This window comes from Pleurodeles waltl, chromosome 10, assembly GCF_031143425.1.
Source record: "Pleurodeles waltl isolate 20211129_DDA chromosome 10, aPleWal1.hap1.20221129, whole genome shotgun sequence".
Classification (NCBI taxonomy): domain Eukaryota; kingdom Metazoa; phylum Chordata; class Amphibia; order Caudata; family Salamandridae; genus Pleurodeles; species Pleurodeles waltl.
In genome coordinates, this window is record NC_090449.1 from 506,867,095 (window position 1) to 506,887,746 (window position 20,652).

General features: G+C 45.3%; 1 protein-coding gene across 2 annotated transcripts in view; it reads left to right on the forward strand.

Annotated features, from left to right (window-relative positions):
- The window catches only part of LOC138261674 (cyclic nucleotide-binding domain-containing protein 2-like), a 365,490-nt gene that overhangs the window by 242,237 nt on the left and 102,601 nt on the right, over positions 1-20,652 (forward strand). For both annotated transcript variants that reach the window (XM_069210917.1, XM_069210916.1), the window contains exon 8: positions 5,860-5,971. In XM_069210917.1, coding sequence (XP_069067018.1) covers positions 5,860-5,971 — 112 coding nt within the window. The remainder of the gene's footprint in view (positions 1-5,859; positions 5,972-20,652) is intronic.

The following is a 20,652-nucleotide window of genomic DNA, read 5'->3' on the forward strand; positions in this document are numbered from 1 at the left end:
GTAGCACAGGGAGTCAACTTCTGCACTGGCTGGCCAGCTTCCCACTCAGCCAACACCTTCCTGGACTGGTGCAGGAGCTTGTGTTCTCTTTCCCTTCTGCACAACTGTGGTTGAGGCCTGCAGGCTATTTGTACATCCCTGCCCCCCCGAGACAGGCACAGGGAGCAGTGGGGGGAAGCACACAGCCATCTTGTGGAGACTGCAGCATCTGTTGGTCGCTTATATCCTGGGGAATGGGGTCCCCCTGGGACACATTATTGCATTGGGCCCTGGGGAATAGGGGTCCTGGGGCTGTAGATCTTCTTGGGGAGGAGGCCTATGCATATCCTCTCCCTGTTATAATTACATTTAAAAATGAGGAGGCGCTGAACCCTGGGTCCTGGTCCAGCCAATGAGTATTTTTAGGACTTTATGTGGCGCTGTGCTCTTGGTGTCCCATCTGGTTACCAAACTTCATGGTCAGTGTCTCCGGCTAATGTCATGATTTTGGTCTTGTTTTGCTCCAGGTGGCCAGTTCCACCAACCAAGACCATTTTTATCATCTCTCACAACTCCTCCATAGCAAAAAGCAAAACACCATCACTGCTGCACTCCCCTGGTTCCACAGCTTCCTGGCTACCTGCATCACTGGAGTCATGGGCACGTCCTCAGAAGTCTGAATGGGACACTCCGAGTCACAGAGTAGGTTTATTACACCTGCTGTTCATCAGGCGTCATAAGGGTGTCAGTGTTACTGGCCCTGGTGAACCCCTTTTAGTCCTTTGTGCTAGTTGTAATCAAAGTACTACAGTCAGTTTTCTCACTAGGGTCAGGTGGCTTCTCCTTCCAGCTATGTATTCTGTCACCTTCATCATTCCCATGTTCAGTGAGTTCTCAAATGGCTCTTCCCGGTGCATCAGTTTTTAATTGTTGTGAAACAAATCTGGAAGGTGGACACCTCTACCCAATCCTAGCTTGCCACATCATCGCACCACTTCTGCCTCAACAATCCTGCAGAGCATTTTGGAACATTTCAGTATGGCAGCTTCCAGTGGTCTAGTAAAAGACCTCCGCTTGGAGCTTTAGCCCTGCCCCCAACTGATGACGCTGCCAGATCCCTGCCCACTAAACTGTTAAGGGGGAGCCTCTCTTGTTTTTGGCTCCAAGGGGCTGGCCTTCCTCCCTTGTTTCTGTAGGCTTGACCTTGCCTAGGCCAGGTGCAGCATGAAGAATTAATTAGCACATGCAGAGTTCCTCCCCACCTCTTCCTTGTTCAGGAACTGGGCCAAGCAGTGTTAAATGGCTCTGTGGTGTGTTGAGGCCTTTGATCCTCCTCCTGGCCAGCAGAGTAATTAGCTTGAACATGTAGTGGGGCAGAGATCTGGGATCTTATTATGGCTGAGCAAGGCAAATAAGAAAATTCTCTAAATTCTATACTGAGTATAGTTGTATTGTACTATTTGCAACATTCATGTAATGCTGACCACCCGTGTGTGGGGATCTGAAGTGCTTGCCTACATGGGTAGTATTATCCATCCTGCCGGGCATTTGGTTGGAAGTGTATTGACTTTGTTTTGATCCTGTGTGGAAAGTGGTTCCAGTTATCACAAAAGTGACATTGGATCTGCACTCGGGGTACATTTTACCCAAAGATTCAAACCTGGCAGGCATCGCTAGACCTAGGTATGGCAAAATTGTGCAGTGGCACAGATTTTGCCCATAATCTCTAATAAATTGATCAATCTGCCAGTAAGCATTGCAAAGTACCCTGTGAATGGCCAATCACATTATAAGGCCTACCCAGGTCAGCACCGATTCCTGAAAAGTCCCTCCTTTGACAGGCTGTCTGTGCACAGATACTAGGCTGAGATACACAGTAGTATCACAGGCTCAGCATACATATGTGTTAATACGTATTTGTTTGTGTGCTTGCATGTGACTAGGTCAGAGTCTCTTACCCTAGACGTGTAGCAATGTCTGTCTTAAAGGTGATCAGTGGTGGTTAGCGCTCTGTCGATTTCCACCGAATTTACTGTGCATAAGACTCAGTTGGTGAGACTCACAGTAAAACTCGGGTAGTCAAAAAGCAAAAAAATCCAGAGGGGTTAAATGAGTGGAACACATTTTCTCAGCATATTCATCTATCCTGCCCATCACCCATACCTTCATTTTGTGGTAAGTCAATATCACTACCAATTCAGAGTAGTTCCTTCCAGGATCACTATGGCACCAAGAGCGTTCACATAGTGCCTAGCAGTGAAAGCCGCCGACCTGCAAAGGGGGAGCCTTCACGTCTTACACTACATTGACAAAAGGCTGATTAAGAGTGGCAGAAGGCATCAATACCTATCCCACACTCCAGCAGTGATTCCTCTGCTCCAAAGCTTTGGATTCCCCATAAATCCCACCAAGACCCACCTCCGCACTCAACAGATCCAGCCCAGCACTTCTTGTGATCTGTACTGGAAACAGGTAGGGAGAAATTCTACCCCAAGGAACAGAGATTGTTGGTATTCCAAAAAGGATTAAGGCTTCCTGAGTTTCCATTATACCACATGCCAGTCTCCAGATGTGCCCTCTCCAAGAGTACTCCCTGGTGGTGATGGTTACAGGTGGAGGGCCAATTAGAAGATCTAATGTTGATAAAGGCCAGTCTCAATGCCTTTTGCATCGGTGGAACAGAAACAACATGTTGCGGGCCCCCTTCTGCAAGTGACCATCACCACAGTTGTCTCTCTCAGCGTGGAGTGCATACATGAACTATATGACCATCCACCACGTGTGAGCCCCTCAGCATGAAAGCAACCACATCAATTATCTAGATTTGCTAGCCTTAAACCTGGGGAATTCATGGGAAGGTAGTCCTCATCAAGATAGACATCATGACCACAATGTATTACTTACAGAAACAGGGTGATCTAAACTCCCACAGCTCTCAGCACTTGCGCACGGAATTTGGCTTCAGACATTCCACCATGCCAGACAAATCCTAGCAGGCCACATTCCGTACGTGGACAACAATTTTGCAGACATACTCAGCAGGGTGTATCAAGAAGTTCATGATTGGGAACCCCTCTTGCAAGTCCATCAGCCCCCACAAGAAGATGCCACTCAGGCCGGAACTTCTCACATGGAGAAAGGGCAGGGTCAGACACCCAGACCCCAGCAGCGCAACTTAGCAATCGGGCACCTGAGTTCTTAGAATTTGGCTACTTATCCCTCCTCCAACAAAGTATGACCATTCTGAGGAAAGCAATCAGGCCCACTGCACGGGCCTGTTGCGCCACTAAGTGTAAAAGGTTTCTCCACTACTGTATTTCAGAGACATGAACACTTAAAGCCTAATGCCTAGGACATCCAAGCAATTATTTCTGTTGCACTTTGCTTGCGAAACAGAGTATTTTTATGCATGTTCAGGAATCCAGTTTTCAAGGCTTTCATGAAAGAATCTAAGAAGGTCATAGCCTCAAGAATACTTCCTGTTCCGGTGTAGAACCTTAATGGAGTCCTCACAAGGCTCTTGGGGCCACCTTTACACTCATGCTCTTTCAGTTCCTTTCCTGGAAGGTGGCCTTCCTTCTGCCCATTACAATAGAGTGAACTGCAAGCACTCGCCTTACAAGAACTTTTCATTCAGGTTCACAAAGATAGAGTTGTTCATAAAACAAGTACTAAATATCCTCCCAAGTTGGTATCACCTTTCCACTTTAAGCAAACTATCGAGCTCCCTGTCTTTTTTCTGGCAGCCAGACTCATTAGCGGAAAGAGCGCCACACAAGATAGATGTAAAGCAAGCTCTCTTGTATTAGAATGACAGGATCAAGCCTTTGTAAGTGCGACTAGCTCTTTGTGGCCTTTGCAAAGACTACCAAAGGCCATCCCATCTCTGAAGCTGCCATAACAGGGTGGATAGTCAAGAGTATCCAAACCTGTTACTACAAAGCTAAGTGAGTCCTACCTGTTCCACACAGGACACACTCCACCTGTAAGAAAGAAGCAATCATGTCTTTCTTTAGGCTGGCATCTGTAAAGTAGCCACCTGGTCAAGCCAACACATTTACCATGCACTATTGTGTGGACGTCCTAGTGCGCTACAGTTGGCCAGACAGTCCTAAGGACTTCGCGCCAAATGTCCACATAAGGCAGTCTTTCTAGCCACCGCTTAAGGAGGGCATTGCTTTACAGTCTTTGCACAGCATGTGTATCTACAGACACATATGCAATGAATAGACAATGTTACTTACCCTGTAAGCCTATGTTTGTAGTGTGTGCTGCTGTAGATTAACATGCATCCACCCTCCTATCGTGAAGCTTGTGTTGATTATAGATCTCTTATCATTAACTTGTTGACACTGCACAATTCACATAGTCAACACTCCATACACATTCTCACCCACTGTGCAAAAAACAATCTAACATTGAGTTGGTGCTCATGCACATTGTCCAGTGAGGGAAGAGTCGCAGCACATCTTGTGAACTGAGAGACGTCTTCATAGAAAAGCATCTTGCAAGTATCCAAGTGCCACACTACATCGTAGGAGTGTGCAGAGCATGTGTACAGCCCTACACACTGCAAATAGATGCTTACTATGTAAGTAACATTTCATTTCTTTGTTACACCTTTTCTCTGTAGTGGTGTCACTGCTAAGGTAGTTCTTTTTAAAGGTAGTCACTGTAGTGACATAGAACCTATTAATCATCATTATGTTGTTTTTCTCATCAGTAGAGGTAAATGGGTAAGGTACACACATTTCCTCCCAATAATTCATAGTAACAAAGAATTTAACAGTAGATAAAAAGTGTGCACACTGTGCATAGAACTTGCATGATCTTGAGCTTTATCTTTGCTTGGTGAGTACCACAGATTACCTATGTCTCTGTTAATGCTATATAAAACTAGGGGCTAAGGGCCAGATGTAGCAAGTCGGCAATTTGCGACTTGCAAATTGCCAGTCCCTGCGACTCGCAATTTGCAAGTCGCAAATTGCTATGCAGTACGGTGTCTCAGACACCGACTGCGACTCGCAATGGGGTCGCAATGACCCACCTCATGAATATTCATGAGGTGGGTCGCAAATTGCGGCCCCATTGCGAGTATAGGCACTCGCAAACATGGAGGCCTGCTGTCGTCAGCAGACCTCCATGTTTGCGACCTGCTTTTCAATAAAGCAGTTTTTTTTTTTTTGAAGTGTAGCCCGTTTTCCTAACAGGAAAACGAGCTGCACTTCAAAAAACCCAAAACCTTTAGTTTCGGTTTTTTTTCAGGGCAGGGAGTGGTCCCTTGGACCACTCCCTGCCCTGAAAAAATATTTTGGGGTCCAGTCACAAACTGGAAGGGGTCCCATGGGGACCCCTTCCAATTTGCGATTGGGTTACCATCCACTTCAACTGCGATGCCATTTGCGACCGCATATGCGTCGCAAATGGTATTGCATCCCAATGCGACTCGCAAATAGGAAGGGAACACCCCTTCCTATTTGCGAGTCTGAACTGCATTTTGCGAGTCGGTAACGACTCGCAAAATGCATTTCTGCATTGGGATACGCGTTTAGCGAGTCGCAAACGGCAAATTTTGCCCTTTGCAACTCGCTAAACGTTTGCTACATCTGGCCCTAAGTGACCAGAGTTAGTAGCCTGTAGGAGATCCTCTTCTGTGATAACATTGGACATAAGTCCTAGCGTCAAAACTGTATTTGATTTCACAGGATCTCCCTGAAGCTTAGTATTCTGCTCATCCACTAAGTTCTTAAGTGCTGCTTTCTAATGAGAGGCTTGGAGCTAGGTCATGTGGACTGATTTAAATACACTGAAGGGGTATTGGCAAAGACTGCAAGACTCAGTTGCACGTCTTCTAATTGTTATGTGTCACTTCTGTTCTAGGGCCGATGTGATGTGCTGCGATTAGTGGACCTCAGCCAGTGCTCCTCGTACAGAAAGTGGATCAGACAGCAGGAGGTGGTTCTTGGGAAGACCATCATGATTGGCTCACCAGGTGAATCACAGCATCTTCAGACGAAGGATGTTGGTGAAAAAAGTAAAGGCACCAATCCCATTCCCATCTCATCCCCAACATCCTTATCACTGCACCTCTTGCCATATCAGTCTGCTCTACAAATCACTGACCCTTGTCTTGATCCCTGCCCTCTCAACCAATCACTGTCTGTGGCACTGGAAGTAGTTGTGTGGGAGGTGAAGCAGTACCCAAAATACCCTTGCAGTTTCCAAGTGAAGAATGAGCACAAAAGTGACCTTTATATATTGTTTTTATCTTGTTGCATTTGCTCTGCATCTAAAGACAGAGTTCAACTGTCAGACACTATCTCCTAACACATTCTTGTTTAGTCTTTTAACATGGAGAATGGTGTTTACTTTTCCTTTCTTCAACTGCTTGATGAGGGAAATTCGTAATGTGAACAAAGTGACATTCTAGCAGGGTTACAGGGAGCGTGAAAGGAAAGGCTCTAGTGTGTCAGCTGTTTTATAACACACGACATTTAAATAGTTGTAAATGAACTATACAAGTATTTCAAAATATGTCAGCAATGTCGAAAGTACAAATGAACCTTTTTTTGTCATTTTAAAGTGTGATGGCAACAAAGATTTCAAAAGGATCCAAACAACCCAATAGACGTTACCCAAACGATAAATATGCCCTTAAACCGTGTCCACTTTATTGTTTGTGTGGTCTCTCTGATTAGCAGTAAAACTCACTGTCTGGTGCAAATTTAGTGGGCATTTCAAGACGTAATTTAAATGAATAATGTGTTGTTTGTAAATGGCAATACCCTACCACGCCACAATTTAGTTACATATTTGGGACAGATTTGAGACTGTGTGCTCCAGAATGGACCATTGGACACATACTACTTTCCTAACACTCTCCTGCTGAATGAGCATTGCTCATTTGATTCACTTATTAGTGTGTAATACTTGGATTTTACACTATCTATATGAATTCAGTAACTTAACACTGATGGCAGCATCCCCACTCTGAAAATTGTTCCAGCACAATTGTCACTGTCTCTTTCCTCTGATCACAGTCAGATCCGAGCATCTTGATCAAGGCCCTTATTCTGATTCCTGACCTACTTCTGATTACTGACTGTTAGACCTGACAGCCTTAGGGTGGTCACCCCTAACGTTTTGCCTGCCTCCCTCCACTTTTTGGACACTGTTTTTGCTGGCTTTTAGACTCTGCACACTTTATCACTGCTAAACAGTGCTAAAGTGCATATGCTCTCTCCCTTTAAACATGGTAACCTTGGATCATACCTGATTGGACTATTTAATTTACTTATAAGTCCCTAGTAATGTGCACTATATGTGCCTAGGGCCTGTAGATTAAATGCTACTAGTGGGCCTGCAGCACTGGTTGTGCCACCCACTTAAGTAGCCCCTTTTACCTTGTCTCAAGCCTGCCATTGCAAGGCCTGTGTGTGCAGTGTCACTGTCACCTCAGCTTGGCATTTAAAAGTACTTGCCAAGCTTAAACCTCCCCTTTCTCCACATATAAGTCACCTCTAATGTGTGCCCTAGGTAACCCCTAGAGCAGGGTACTGTGTGGGTGAAAGGCAGGACATGTACCTGTGTAGTTTACATGTCCTGGTAGTGTAAAACTCCTAAATTCGTTTTTACACTACTGTGAGGCCTGCTCCCTTCATAGGCTAACATTGGGGCTGCCCTCATACAGTATTGAAGTGGTAGCTGCTGATCTGAAAGGAGTAGGAAGGTCATATTTAGTATGGCCAGAATGGTAATACCAAATCCTGCTGACTGGTGAAGTTGGATTTAATATTACTCTTCTAGAAATGCAACTTTTAGAAAGTGAGCATTTCTTTGCACTTAAATCTTTCTGTGCCTTACAATCCACGTCTGGCTGGGCTTAGTTGACAGCTCCTTGTGCATTCACTCAGACGCACCCCAAACACAGGGTACTCAGCCTCATTTGCATACATCTGCATTTTAAATGGGTCTTCCTGGGCTGGGAGGGTGGAGGGCTGGCTCTCACACAAAGGACTGCCACACCCCCTACTGGGACCCTGGGAGACAGGATTGAACTGAAAGGGGACCTGGTGCACTTCTTAGCCACTCTTTGAAGTCTCCCCCACTTCTAAAGGCACATTTGGGTATAAAACAGGGCCTCTGCCCTACCTCATCAAACACTTGCTGGAGAAGAAACCTGAACCAGAACCTGCATCCTGCCAAGAAGAACTGCCTGGCTGCCTAAAGGACTCACCTGTCTGCTTTCTACAAAGGACTGCTGCCCTGCTGTTGCCCTGCTGCCTTGCTGAACTCTTGCCTTGCTGCTGAAGTGCTCTCCAAGGGCTTGGATAGAGCTTGCCTCCTGTTCCCTGAAGTCTCAGGACCAAAAAGACTTCTCTTTTTCATTTGGACGCCTTGTGTACCGGAAAATTTGACGCACAGCTTGCTCCGCAGTGAAAAATTCACCGCACGCCGATCCGGAAAGACACCGCTCGACGCGACGCCTGCAGTGTGACCGGAACTTCGACGCACGGCCTCGCCTGGACAACGCCGCCCGACTCCAGAAAGGAAATCGACGCAACGCCTGCCGTGAGGAAGAAGATTCCACGCACAGCCCACCGGACCGACGCGCAGCCGGAAAACAAGCCTAGGAATCCACGCACAGGCCCAGGGACATCTGCTAATCCCGCGAACCACAGAGAGAGACTGTCCGCGTGCTGGAAAAGGACGCACGACTTCCCCGCATGAAAAAATAACGACGCAAGTCCGTGTGTGCAGGGGAGAAATCGATGCACACACCATTTTTCCACGTATCTCTTCTTCTGCGGCCCTTTGCGGAGATTTTCCACTTGAAACCAGGTACTTTGTGCTTGAAAGAGACTTTGGGGGTTATTCTAACTTTGGAGGAGTGTTAATCCGTCCCAAAAGTGACGGTAAAGTGACGGATATACCACCAGCCGTATTACGAGTTCCATAGGATATAATGGACTCGTAATACGGCTGGTGGTAAATCCGTCACTTTTCCGTCACTTTTGGGACGGATTAACACCTCCTCCAAAGTTAGAATAACCCCCTTTGTTTGCTTTTTAAAGACTTAAGACACTTTATATCACTTTTCAGTAATATCTCTACAATTTCACATTGCATCTTTATTTGTTTTGACCTGCAATTATCCAGATAAATATTATATATTTTTCTAAACACTGTGTGGTGTATTTTTGTGGTGCTATATTGTGTTAATGTATGATTTATTGCACAACTACTTTACACATTGCCTTCTAAGTTAAGCCTGACTGCTCGTGCCAAGCTACCATAGGGTGGGCACAGGATAATTTGGATTGTGTGTGACTTACCCTGACTAGAGTGAGGGTTCTTGCATGGACAGAGGGTAACCTGATTGCCAACCAAAAACCCCATTTCTAACACTGACCTTGTCTTTCTAGATTACTACCCCTGCCAGTCACTGCTCCCATCCGCAATGACTATTTACCCTCTACTTCCACTGTGCCCCTGTGGTTGATATGTTTGCGTCTGTTTTCTGATAATGAGCTATCACATTTTAATTGTTTGCACTATATTTGTTCCAGAAATGCCATATTGTGATAGAAATGTTCAAATGCCGGGTATATTTTCAAACATTTTAGTATCTTGATCTGAGACAGAAAACAAGTCACTATAAATCAGATTACTACACAGCTCTTCTCACAGGGTTCTCCCAAGAGGTAATGTTTGTCATTCTGAGTACCACTTGCTGCATTCATTCCTGCTAAGTCCATTAGGAGATATAACAATAATGGCACATGACCAGGCAAATGGAACCGCCAGCTTTGCAATTGGCTTGGCCAAAGAATTATGCAAACATTTTGCTTCAGGAATAGGGTCAGCTTGTGAACGTTGCTAATGTAACATTTATTTTTCATCAGTAACACTCCTAGAAAGAGATTTCACAATTTGTAGGCAGACTTTAGCACTAATATCCTGTATACGTTTGAGTTTCAGTGTTGGGCACTGGCTGACCTACCCTGTCATCATGGGTCACTAGGAAAATTGATTGCATCAGACCTTCAGTGAAAAGTAAGAATAATAGGCTCAAAGTTAAGAAGATCTAAATAAGAAAATAATATGCATATTGTATTTAGCAAGTGTGCTACACAATGCTAATAAGAATCCCTCTTTAAAAGAAGAAAATAATATTTAGGGACATTGTAAACATCCTGAATAGCAATGATATGTTTTGTTGTACAGTTTCAAGGTTGTACTATACAATTAATTTTATTCGAACTGCAGTGTACAACTGGAGTATTCTAGATCTCCCCATATGCACCAAATGCCATGGCTGATGAGTTTGCGACTAACAAATCAATGCAGTCTCGTGTAGGTATCCGCTCTTTGCTTTTTTTGTCCCAGTTGCACATTCGATAACAATTAAAAGCTGCTCATTGGATACATGTTGTTCAGCAGTATAGAAATCCTAATTGAACCAAAGTTGGTAGGTTCCTACACCAATTAAGCATTAATCCTCCCACCTAGCAGTCTGTTTGTCCCTCTGGGGGACTAGTCAACCCCAGCCTGTCTATTTGCTGTCCTATTGTATGTGCCTAGTGTCGAAATATCTAGTGACCTGTGTGCATGTACGTCTGATAGTCTGTGTGTGTGGTTATCTAATTATGTTTGTTCCTTCTAGCGTTACTCTAGCGAACAGGGGGATGTATGCGTGATCTACCTCAAATATGCGTGGATGTTCCACGTATCTAACCAGGTCAAAAAGCGAAAGCAAAATCTACCGGTTTTGACAATGTTGTTCTGCTCTATCTGAGATGCAAAGGATAGAATCAACATTTTTATCTTCAAATGTCCTTTGCCTGTAAACCTCAACTAAGTGCCCAGGTTAGACTTTAATGTTTGATCACCCCTGTGTGTATTTGTCTTCTTGGCATGGCCAGAACTGGACTTACTTGCAGTATAATTAAGCCATTTTCCTGTGGGCCTGCACCTCTGAAAATATCCAGTTGGGCTTAGGTAAAGTCCGTCAGCCAAGTCGGGCTATGACACCCACTTAAACGTCAGGTAGTCATATAAATTCTTTATCTCTTGCATTGACTGTTAAAGGCAGTATCAATTTTAAGATGCTGTCTCTTTTCTTCAGATCCACCACCAAAGAAGCTCCTGCTCTCAGAACAAACAGCATTAATAATGCTGTATGTTGCTGAATCAGAGAATAAATGAGGGGGGGGCGTTGCAGATAACTGATGAAGGGAAATTGACCCATTTCCTCCTTCTGATTCCTCTCAAGTACAACAAAAAGAAATACACAAGGGACTTCAAGCTGCTTTTCAGGCCAGTTGCTCTTGAAGCTGGAGGGAGCAGGTGAGGTAACAGAGTACTAAGGAAACCCAGGATGCAGACCTCACAGAGTTTAGTCAATACTGCTGGTACACAACTTACAACATAGAGATACCAATGTTATACCTATGGATGTTCGCCTAATTACAGTATCACCACAATAACATTTGTAGGGAAATGCTTCTGAATAGATAGCCGTAAAAAAATAAAGACTGTCAAAGCAGTGGTATATGGTGTTGGAAGCCAGCAATTTTCAGAACATTGCAATAATTTCCCAATTTCATTTCTCATGCAGTTGGGACTGTGTTGTTAACAATACTGATAACTGAAAAAATATGCCAGATCTGATTCTTGCAAGACTGCTGTACAGTAGCTAATGTTCTCCTTCAGCTATGGCTGACGGTCAAGCGTGATATCAGAGGCTGCAGAGCCTGGCCTGCGGCCAGGGCCCATGCCCATCTCCTACAGGTGGTCTATCCCCTGGCCTCTTGAAACCCTCTCCCCAAAGGGCACAACCAACCTTAGGACATTGGAGTATTGCGAGCTCCACTGAAGACAATGGAGTGCTCTGGGCTTCTAATGGTTGGTAAAAGCCCAGAGCTCCAACATTCCAATGTTTGTTACACACAGCAACAGCTTTGAACAAAGGCCTCACGAAAGGCCTTCAATCCCCTCTGGCTCCCTGAAGCCTTTGTTTTCTAATAGTCTTATAGCTGACTGTAGCTGGGCGATACTGACCATTAACCCCTTCGCCGCCAGGCCTTTTCCCCCTCCTGTGCCGAGCCTTTTTTTGGCTAATTGGGTCAGTTCGCGCTTAGGCCCTCATAACTTTTTGTTCACATAAGCTACCCATGCCAAATTTGCATCCTTTTTTTCCACATCCTATGGATTCTAGAGGTACCCAGACTTTGTGGGTTCCCCTGAAGGAGACCAAGAAATTAGCCAAAATACAGTGAAAATTATTTTTTATTTTTAAAGAAAAAATTGAAAAAAGGGCTGCAGAAAGCAGCTTGTGGTTTTCCCTGAAAATGGCATCAACAAAGGGTTTACAGTGGCAAGATCACCATCTTCCCAGCTTTCAGGAACAGGCAGACTTAACTGGAAAACCCCATTTTTCAATACAATTTTGACATTTTACTGGGACATACCCCATTTTTACTATTTTTTGTGCTTTCAGCCTCCTTCCAGTTAGTGACCAAAATGGGTGAGAAACCAATGCTGGATCCCAGAAAGCTAAACATTTCTGAAAAGTAGACAAAATTCTGAATTCAGCAAGGGGTCATTTGTGTAGATCCTACAAGTGTTTCCTACAGAAAATAACAGCTGAAATAAAAAAATATTGGAATTGAGGTGGAAAAAAATGATTTTTTTTTCCACGTTTTACGCTGTGACTTTTTCCTGCAATGTCAGATTTTTGAAAGCAATATACCGTTACGTCAGCTGGAGTCTTCTGGTTGTGGGGATATAAACGGCTTGTAGGTTCATCAAGAACTCTAGGTACCCAGAGCCAATAAATGAGCTCCACCTTGCCATGGGTTTTTATTCTATACCAGGTATACAGCAATTCATTTGCTGAAATATAAAAAATGAAAAATAGGTATCAAGAAAACCTTTGTATTTCCAAAATATCCACAAGATAAGGTGTTGAGAAGCAGTGGTTATTTGCACATCTCTGAATTCCGGGGTGCCTATACTAGCATGTGAATTACAGGGCATTTCAAATAGACGTCTTTTTTACACACTGCCTTACATTTGGAAGGAAAAAATGTAGAGAAAGACAAGGGGCAATAACACTTGTTTTGCTATTCTGTGTTCCCCCACGTCTCCCGATAAAAATGATACCTCACTTGCGTGGGTAGCCCACGAACGGAAATGCCCCAAAACACAACATGGACACATCACATTTTTTCACAGAAAACAGGTGTTTTTTACAAAGTGCCTACCTGTGGATTTTGGCCTCTAGCTCAGCCGGCAATTGGGGAAACCTAGCAAACCAGTGCATTTTTTAAAACTAGACACCTAGGGGAATCCAAGATGGGGTGACTTGTGGGGCTCTGACCAGGTTCTGTTACCCAGAATCCTTTGCAAACCTCAAAATTTGGCCAAAAAACACTTTTTCCTCACATTTCGGTGACAGAAAGTTCTGGAATCTGACAGGAGCCACAAATTTACCTCCACCCAGCGTTCCCCCAAGTCTCCCGATAACAATGGTACCTCACTTGTGTGGGTAGGCCTAGCGCCCACGAAAGGAAATGGCCCAAAACACAACGTGGACACATCACATTTTTTCACAGAAAACAGAGGTGTTTTTTACAAAGTGCCTACCTGTGGATTTTGGCCTTTAGCTCAGCCGGCACCTGGGGAAACCGAGCAAACCAGCGCATTTTTGAAAACTAGACACCTAGGGGAATCCAAGATGGGGAGATGGGGGGACATGTGGGGCTCTGACCAGGTTCTGTTACCCAGAATCCTTTGCAAACCTCAAAATTTGGCCAAAAAAATCACTTTTTCCTCACATTTCAGCGACAGATAGTTCTGGAATCTGACAGGAGCCACAAATGTCCTTCCACCCAGCATTCCCCCAAGTCTCCCAATAAAAATGGCACCTCACTTGTGCGAGTGGGCCAGGTGCCTGCAACAGAAAAAGGCCAAAAACTTGTAGAGATTGGGGGGATAGCACAGCGAGTTGATAAGCACATATTTTTCTTTTATACATCTTTTAGGCTGACTCTGCTTTGGGGTCCCATGCAAGTGAAGTATCATTTCACTTGGGGGACTGAGGGGAACGCTGGGTGGTAGGAAATTTGTGCGGCAGCGGTGATGCTACAAAGAAAAGTGAGGAAAATATGATTTTTTATGCAAATTCTGAGGTTTGCCGAGGAGTCTGGGTAAGAAAATGTTGGGGGATCCAGGCAAGCCACAACTCCTTGGACTCCTTGGAGTGTCTATTTTTAAAACATGTCTGGGTTTGGTAGGTTTCCCTAGATGAAGGCAGCACCCAGGACCAAAACCATAGGTGCCACCCCCACCCCCCAAACATACTTATGTGATGTTCCAAATACTAAGATTGTGAAAAGAAACGCACTTAGGTTATGTTAAAAAGACCCCTCACCCACCAACCAAGCTGGTGGCATGCTTCATCATCGAGGTCCCACCCGAGGCACCTAGCGTGTCACAGGTGTGCTGCAACACCTGATTACAGCGGAGCAGGTTTTGTCATTTTTACCACACATACTGGTTGGATTTGGCACGAGGGTGAGTGATGGATCAGTGGATCAAATTTTATTAACAAGAGATTTCACAAAAATGAAATGCACTGTTAATAACCGAAAGGCCAAAAAACTGAACCAATGACTCACAGCTCGTGAGCTGTAAAGCCACGGCAAGGCACCAACCGCTTTACAGTCCATTCACACACCTTTCATACATGACATGCACAAGACACTTCACGCCGCCAGCCACGGGCCCAGCACAATACAACACTCGCTTCGACAGACAGCGCCACTCAAGGGCCCATCACTTACATACGCCCACATGCCTGATACAGCAATCACACCAGCTGATGGGAGTGTGTGGACTGGTGTTTGACTAACAGTGTGTTGCAGTAGCCAACAGCAAGTCAATATGTACACTATGTACACCCTCAGCCAAGCCCCACTCCACACACAATGGCATCACTTTTTTTTTTTTAAACAAAGAAGCCACTAACTAATTAGAAATAATTACAAAACTACAAACACAAAAGCTCTAACTAAGTACATGACAGAAATGCTAACCATGAAACTGAACACATGAAAATATGAAACAGACAGTTTACACTCATGGTTGTTCCAAGTAATTTTTCTGGGTGTGGTAATTCTTAAAACAACCACCCACACACAGCCCAGGCTTTGAAGGACAATCTGGGCAGTACATTCGAGTCTGCCTCCGGATACCTCTTCGAAAACACACTCTACATTTCTTTGCTGGAAAGTCTTTTTTGGGTGTTGGAGGAATGTGCTCAGCAAAGTGGAGATCTTTCAATCTAGCCACATCCTCCACCACTGCTTCTCTAGGAACTCTGGCCTGTTCCACCACAATAAGGCTCTCTATCACTGACTCCTGAAATTTCACACGTCATCATTGACTCTGGAGACCTATCCTTAAACACAATAAAAGCATTAAAAGTTGGAAGGGGTGAATTGCTAACTTCTTATACCAAACGTAAGACTTACGAATAGCAGTATAAGGTTCCAACCTTTGATCAACTCTATCTACACCTCCCATGTGCTTATTATAATCTAAAATGCACACAGGTTTGCGCACTTCAGCATCCTGGCCCGAAACAGTCACGGCGGAAGTACTATCATCATGGATGGTACTTAGCATGTAGACATCCCTCCTGTCTGAAAACTTCAAAGCTAGCAGCTCATCATTCCGCAAGGCACTGCACTGTCCCGTCTGAAGTTTTTTACAGACAAGCTCCCTTGGATAGCCTTTCCAGTTACAACAAATTGTGCCACAAGCAACAGTGTCCACTCTAAACAATTCCTTGAACAACTGCACCCCAGTGTAAAAGTTATCTACATACAAATGGTGACCTTTGTTGAACAGTCGTCTACCAAGTTCCCACACAATTTTCTCAGTGGCTCCAAAAGTGGGAGGACAACCAGGGGGGTCAATACTGGAATCCCTACCAGTGTAGACACGGAAATTATACACATATGCTGTACTACTTTCAGACGGCATAAACAATTTAATTCCACATTGTGCCCTCTTGCTAGGAATGTACTGCCTAAAAACCAAACGACCCTTGAAGAGGACCAAAGACTCGTCCACAGCTATTTCTTTGCCTGGAACATAGACCTCTGAAAACCGATCTACAAGTGATCAAGGACAGGCCTAATCTTAAAAAGACGGTCAGAATCAGGGTGATCTCGTGGCAAGGCTAATGCATTGTCAATAAAATGCAGCATCCTAAGAAGAAGCAAATACAGATTACGACTCATTGTTGCAGGAAATATAGCTGTTGCCATCAAGGGACTAGTAGACCAATAAGAAGCCAGTGACGGCTTCCTTATCAACCCCATCAAAAGAGTCAAACTTAAAAACCTTTTCATCTCCTCCAAATCTGTGGGAATCCACTGGGCAGCTCTAGAGTGCGGCCTAAGTCTAGCAGCGTTGTCCCTCAAATACTGCTCTGCATACAAATTAGTCTGCTCAACAATCTCTTACAAAAGCACATCATCCACAAATAACTCAAAGAAATTGACAGGCAAAAAGTTCTCTGTATTGACTCTACACCCCGGGAGACCAGTAAAGGCAGGCAACTCTGGCTGCTCCATGTTTTGGGCAACCCAGAGTTCAGGTCTTCTAACGGGAAACCTTTCAGCCCCAGGTTGCTGCACTAATGGCACACCAGTGTCCTCCTCTGAAACAGGCCCTTCATCTGCACTGAGTGAGGCTTCCTCATCAGAAGATTCCTCTCTGACAGAAACTTCACTGCCAGAATCTCTCACTTCCTCCTCTGCCTCAGATGCAGAGTCCGTCTCATAATCATGATCAGACAATGACTCAAAAAGCATACCAACCACCTGCTGAGCGGTCATCCTGCGGCTAGCCATGATCTTTCCTATGAAAATTAACTGGACAAATGCACCACCAACAACCAGCACTGTGTAAGATAAGTAATAAAGTGTAGCTTTATTAGTAAGAGTTATAAACTCAAAAACTATACCGCTCACTTGCCTGAAAAAGCTTGAATCACCAGCAACTACTCTGCACAGACACAGCAATCACCAATGATATCCCAGTAAAAAGAAAGAAAGAAAAACAAATTAGAAATAAGACAACACAAATATCATTGTGCACAAATCTAAGGACAATTTCACACAAACCTGCATTTAGTACACCACCTACAAACATGTCATTCATGCATGGCAACAGTACTCCTTTGTAGTAAATTGTTTTTACTTACCTAAAACATGCAACTATGCAAACCGCAGGTCAACCACCACCAAAACCGCAAGGAGCCACAGCAAAGAAAGCAAAAGCTTTGAACTAGAACAAAAAGGAGGAAAAAAATGATCACAAATGTAAATACTTCATCAGTTGACAAACATCCCACCATCAAGCATTTAGAAATTGGTGCCTAAGTGGATTCTGCAATAGGGGCAGATGGGCCTACTAAAAAATAGGCCTATCTGCCCCAAGGAGGGCAGAAAATACTTTTAGTAGTGTGTCCCTAGGGGGAGCGACCCTTCCCCAAGGGGCCACCCCCCCAAAAAAAAAAACACACACACACACACTATCCCTGGTGCCTACGTGGCTTCTGCCCCCTTTGGGGGCAGATGGGCCTACAAAAATGGCCAACACTTCAATGCCCCCCTTGGGGGGGCGCCCCTTGCCCAAGGGGACGCCCCCCACATAAATAAACATATTAAAAAATCCCTGCCGTTCTAGTGGACAGAAATGGCCTTGGTACACGTGCCCCCAAAGGGGGGTGACCCTTGCCCAAGGGGTTGCCCCCCCTCCACTAACACACACACACACTCACTATCCCTGGTGTCTAAATGGCTTCTGCCCCCCTTGGGGACAGATGGGCCTAAAAAAAATAGGCCCATCTGGGGGCAGAAATGGGCAACAGTTCAATGCCCCCCCCCAACAAAAATAAACATATTAAAAAATCCCTGGCGTTCTAGTGGTTTCTGTCCCCCTTGGGGGCAGATCAGCCTAAAAATAATAGGCTGATCTGCCCCCAAGGGGGGCAGAAATGGCCAAAACAAACATGCCCCCAAATGGGAGCGACCCTTGCCCAAGGGGCTGCTCCCCAATGCAAAACATTGGAAATATAAAAAAAAAAATCCCTGGCGTCTAGTGGATTCTGCCCCCAGCCTAAAAATAATAGGCCGATCTGCCCCCAAGGGGGGCAGAAATGGCCACAAGAAACATGCCCCCAAATGGGAGCGACCCTTGCCCAAGTGGCCGCTCCCCAACGCAAAACATTGCAAACATCCAAAAAAAAAAAATCCCTGGCGTCTAGTGGATTCTGCCCCCCTTGGGAGCAGATCGGCCTAAAACTATTAGACCGATCTGCCCCCGAGGGGGGCAGAAATGGCCACAAGAAACATGCCCCCTAATGGGAGTGACCCTTGCCCAAGGGGCCGCTCCCCGACACAAAAATAGCAGAAATGAACAAAAAAAGAGAAAATCACTGGCGTCTAGTGGGCATTCCTGCTGCCCGATCGCAATGCGATCGGGCAGCAGGAAAGCTCAAAGAGACACCGGGGGAAAGGAAAAGCCTTTCCTTTCCCCCAGTGCCTCTTTGTCCCAAACCCCCCACCCGCCGGAGGAGAAACTCACCTGTTACTCCGTACTCGCACTGGAAGCAAATGGCTTCCAGTGCGACCGGCAATGTGTAATGATGTCAATGCGCGATCGCGCTCTGACGTCATTACGGGGGGGGTCTTCCCCTTCCATTCCCGCCTTGGGGGGTGGGGGAGAACCCCACGGAGGGAGCACTAGCTCTCCCTCCGTGCTCCGGGCCGAGGACGTAATGGTTACGTACTCGGCACAGGAGCACTGTGCTGCAGGACGTAACCACTACGTCCGCGGCACAGAAGGGGATAAAGTCAGTAGCTGCTGGTTTCAGGTAAAAATGGTGGGGCAGTGTGGGAGGGACAGTAAGAAAAAAAACGTACCGCCTGCCTGCCCGCTCTCCTGCTAGTGCAAAGGCTGAGGCTCCCAGACTCCCCTGTGGCTAATCCAGATATTGCTTTCATGCTCGAAATACTATTACTCACGTGAGGGAAGTGCTGGGTTTGGGCTGAGCGGGCTGGTTTTGCACTCCCAATGGGGGCTGGGAGCCTATGCCTGCTGTTCTCCACCCTGCAACGCAGCTCAGGTTGCAGCAATATCAGTGCACATGCCAGTTTGACTGTCGTAACAGAGCTGGCCAAATCGACATGTGCACTTGCAGCAGTGCCCACCACTCACCCTCCGTGCTTGCTGCAGTGCTGGTGTGACGATGACCCCACCCGATGACTCAGCTCCCAGAAAAAAATAAAATGATAATAAAACTGTTTTATTATCATTTTATTTTTCAAGTGTACATCTGTTGGCAGGGGATGACGCTCCTCTGCTATAACGGAGGAGCCGCTGCTGAGTAAAGTCACGCTCCCTTGTTAAAGGACCTCGTCTTTGGCCTGGGCCTTTAATGCTGCAGCGGACCTTTAATGGCAGGTATAGCCCGGTTTGGCGGGCTGTAATGCTATAATAGAAGCTCGCAATAAGATGCTGTTCTGGATATGTGCAGCGTTCCAGTTATCTAAAAAAGTCTACGGGTAGACCCCAGATTTCTCTTCATTATTCATTACGTACCAATGTCCCAATTAAAACACGAATCCAGATGTGAAATAAAACACAATGGTTTATACATCCAAAAACTTGGGTCGCCTACATGTATCAGCCAAATATGAATTGCCTGGTTGGATCACTCTGCTTTCTTAGGGCTCAAAACCTTCTGCCTACTTTAAAGGCGTGTACTCAAAAGGAGGCCGAAGGCTCTCCTGCTGGCCAGCACTTCCTAAGGGACCTGTAGAGAAGAGTAGTAAGAACCAAACAGTTTATGAATACATAATACACTTCTGTCAGGTGTTGACGTTCCAGGTCTGGATATTCACCCAAATCAGTGCTCACTCCAAGAAAACACAATCTGGCACGCTATAGTGAAAATGCACAGCCCCTTTCATGTATGAGTGAACACTGCACAGTCTAATGTTATAAAAGTACACCTCACCGCCCACACATGCTGTTGTCCGTCAACATGTACGCATGGCGCTACTAGGGGCATTTCTATGTAACTCGGTGCTATTCAGACCTACTGTATTTGGGTTTTGACCCGACCTTATCGGCTGTGAGGGAGTGGGCACCTCCCTGTAGTCAAAGTCTAAAGACGTAATTAGCATAGAAGTGTCAGGTCCCAAGCATTTCCAACCTATCTATAGGAGGCATATTTGTAACTTCTGTCCTTTACGGTATTGTAAATAAATTCTGTAACACTTAGCCAGGTAGTTATCATATATCACGAATTACTGGTACATGTAATGTTCTTTCACCTCCCAAATAGTGTTATTAGAGCATGCGGTGTGTACTCCCCGTTGCTGTAATGTAGGTAAAATTCTTGGTACTCACACAAGTTCGTGTCAGCTCACTTGACGCACAATCTCACACATCTTAGTATTTGCTTCTCCTGGGTCTGTACTCGGGTTAGAACGGGTTTCTCACACCTATCATCCTATTTAAAATATCACCGACATACACCCCCTCAAACGGAGTGTATTTGTGATCAAAATCAATGCCCTGTGGTGA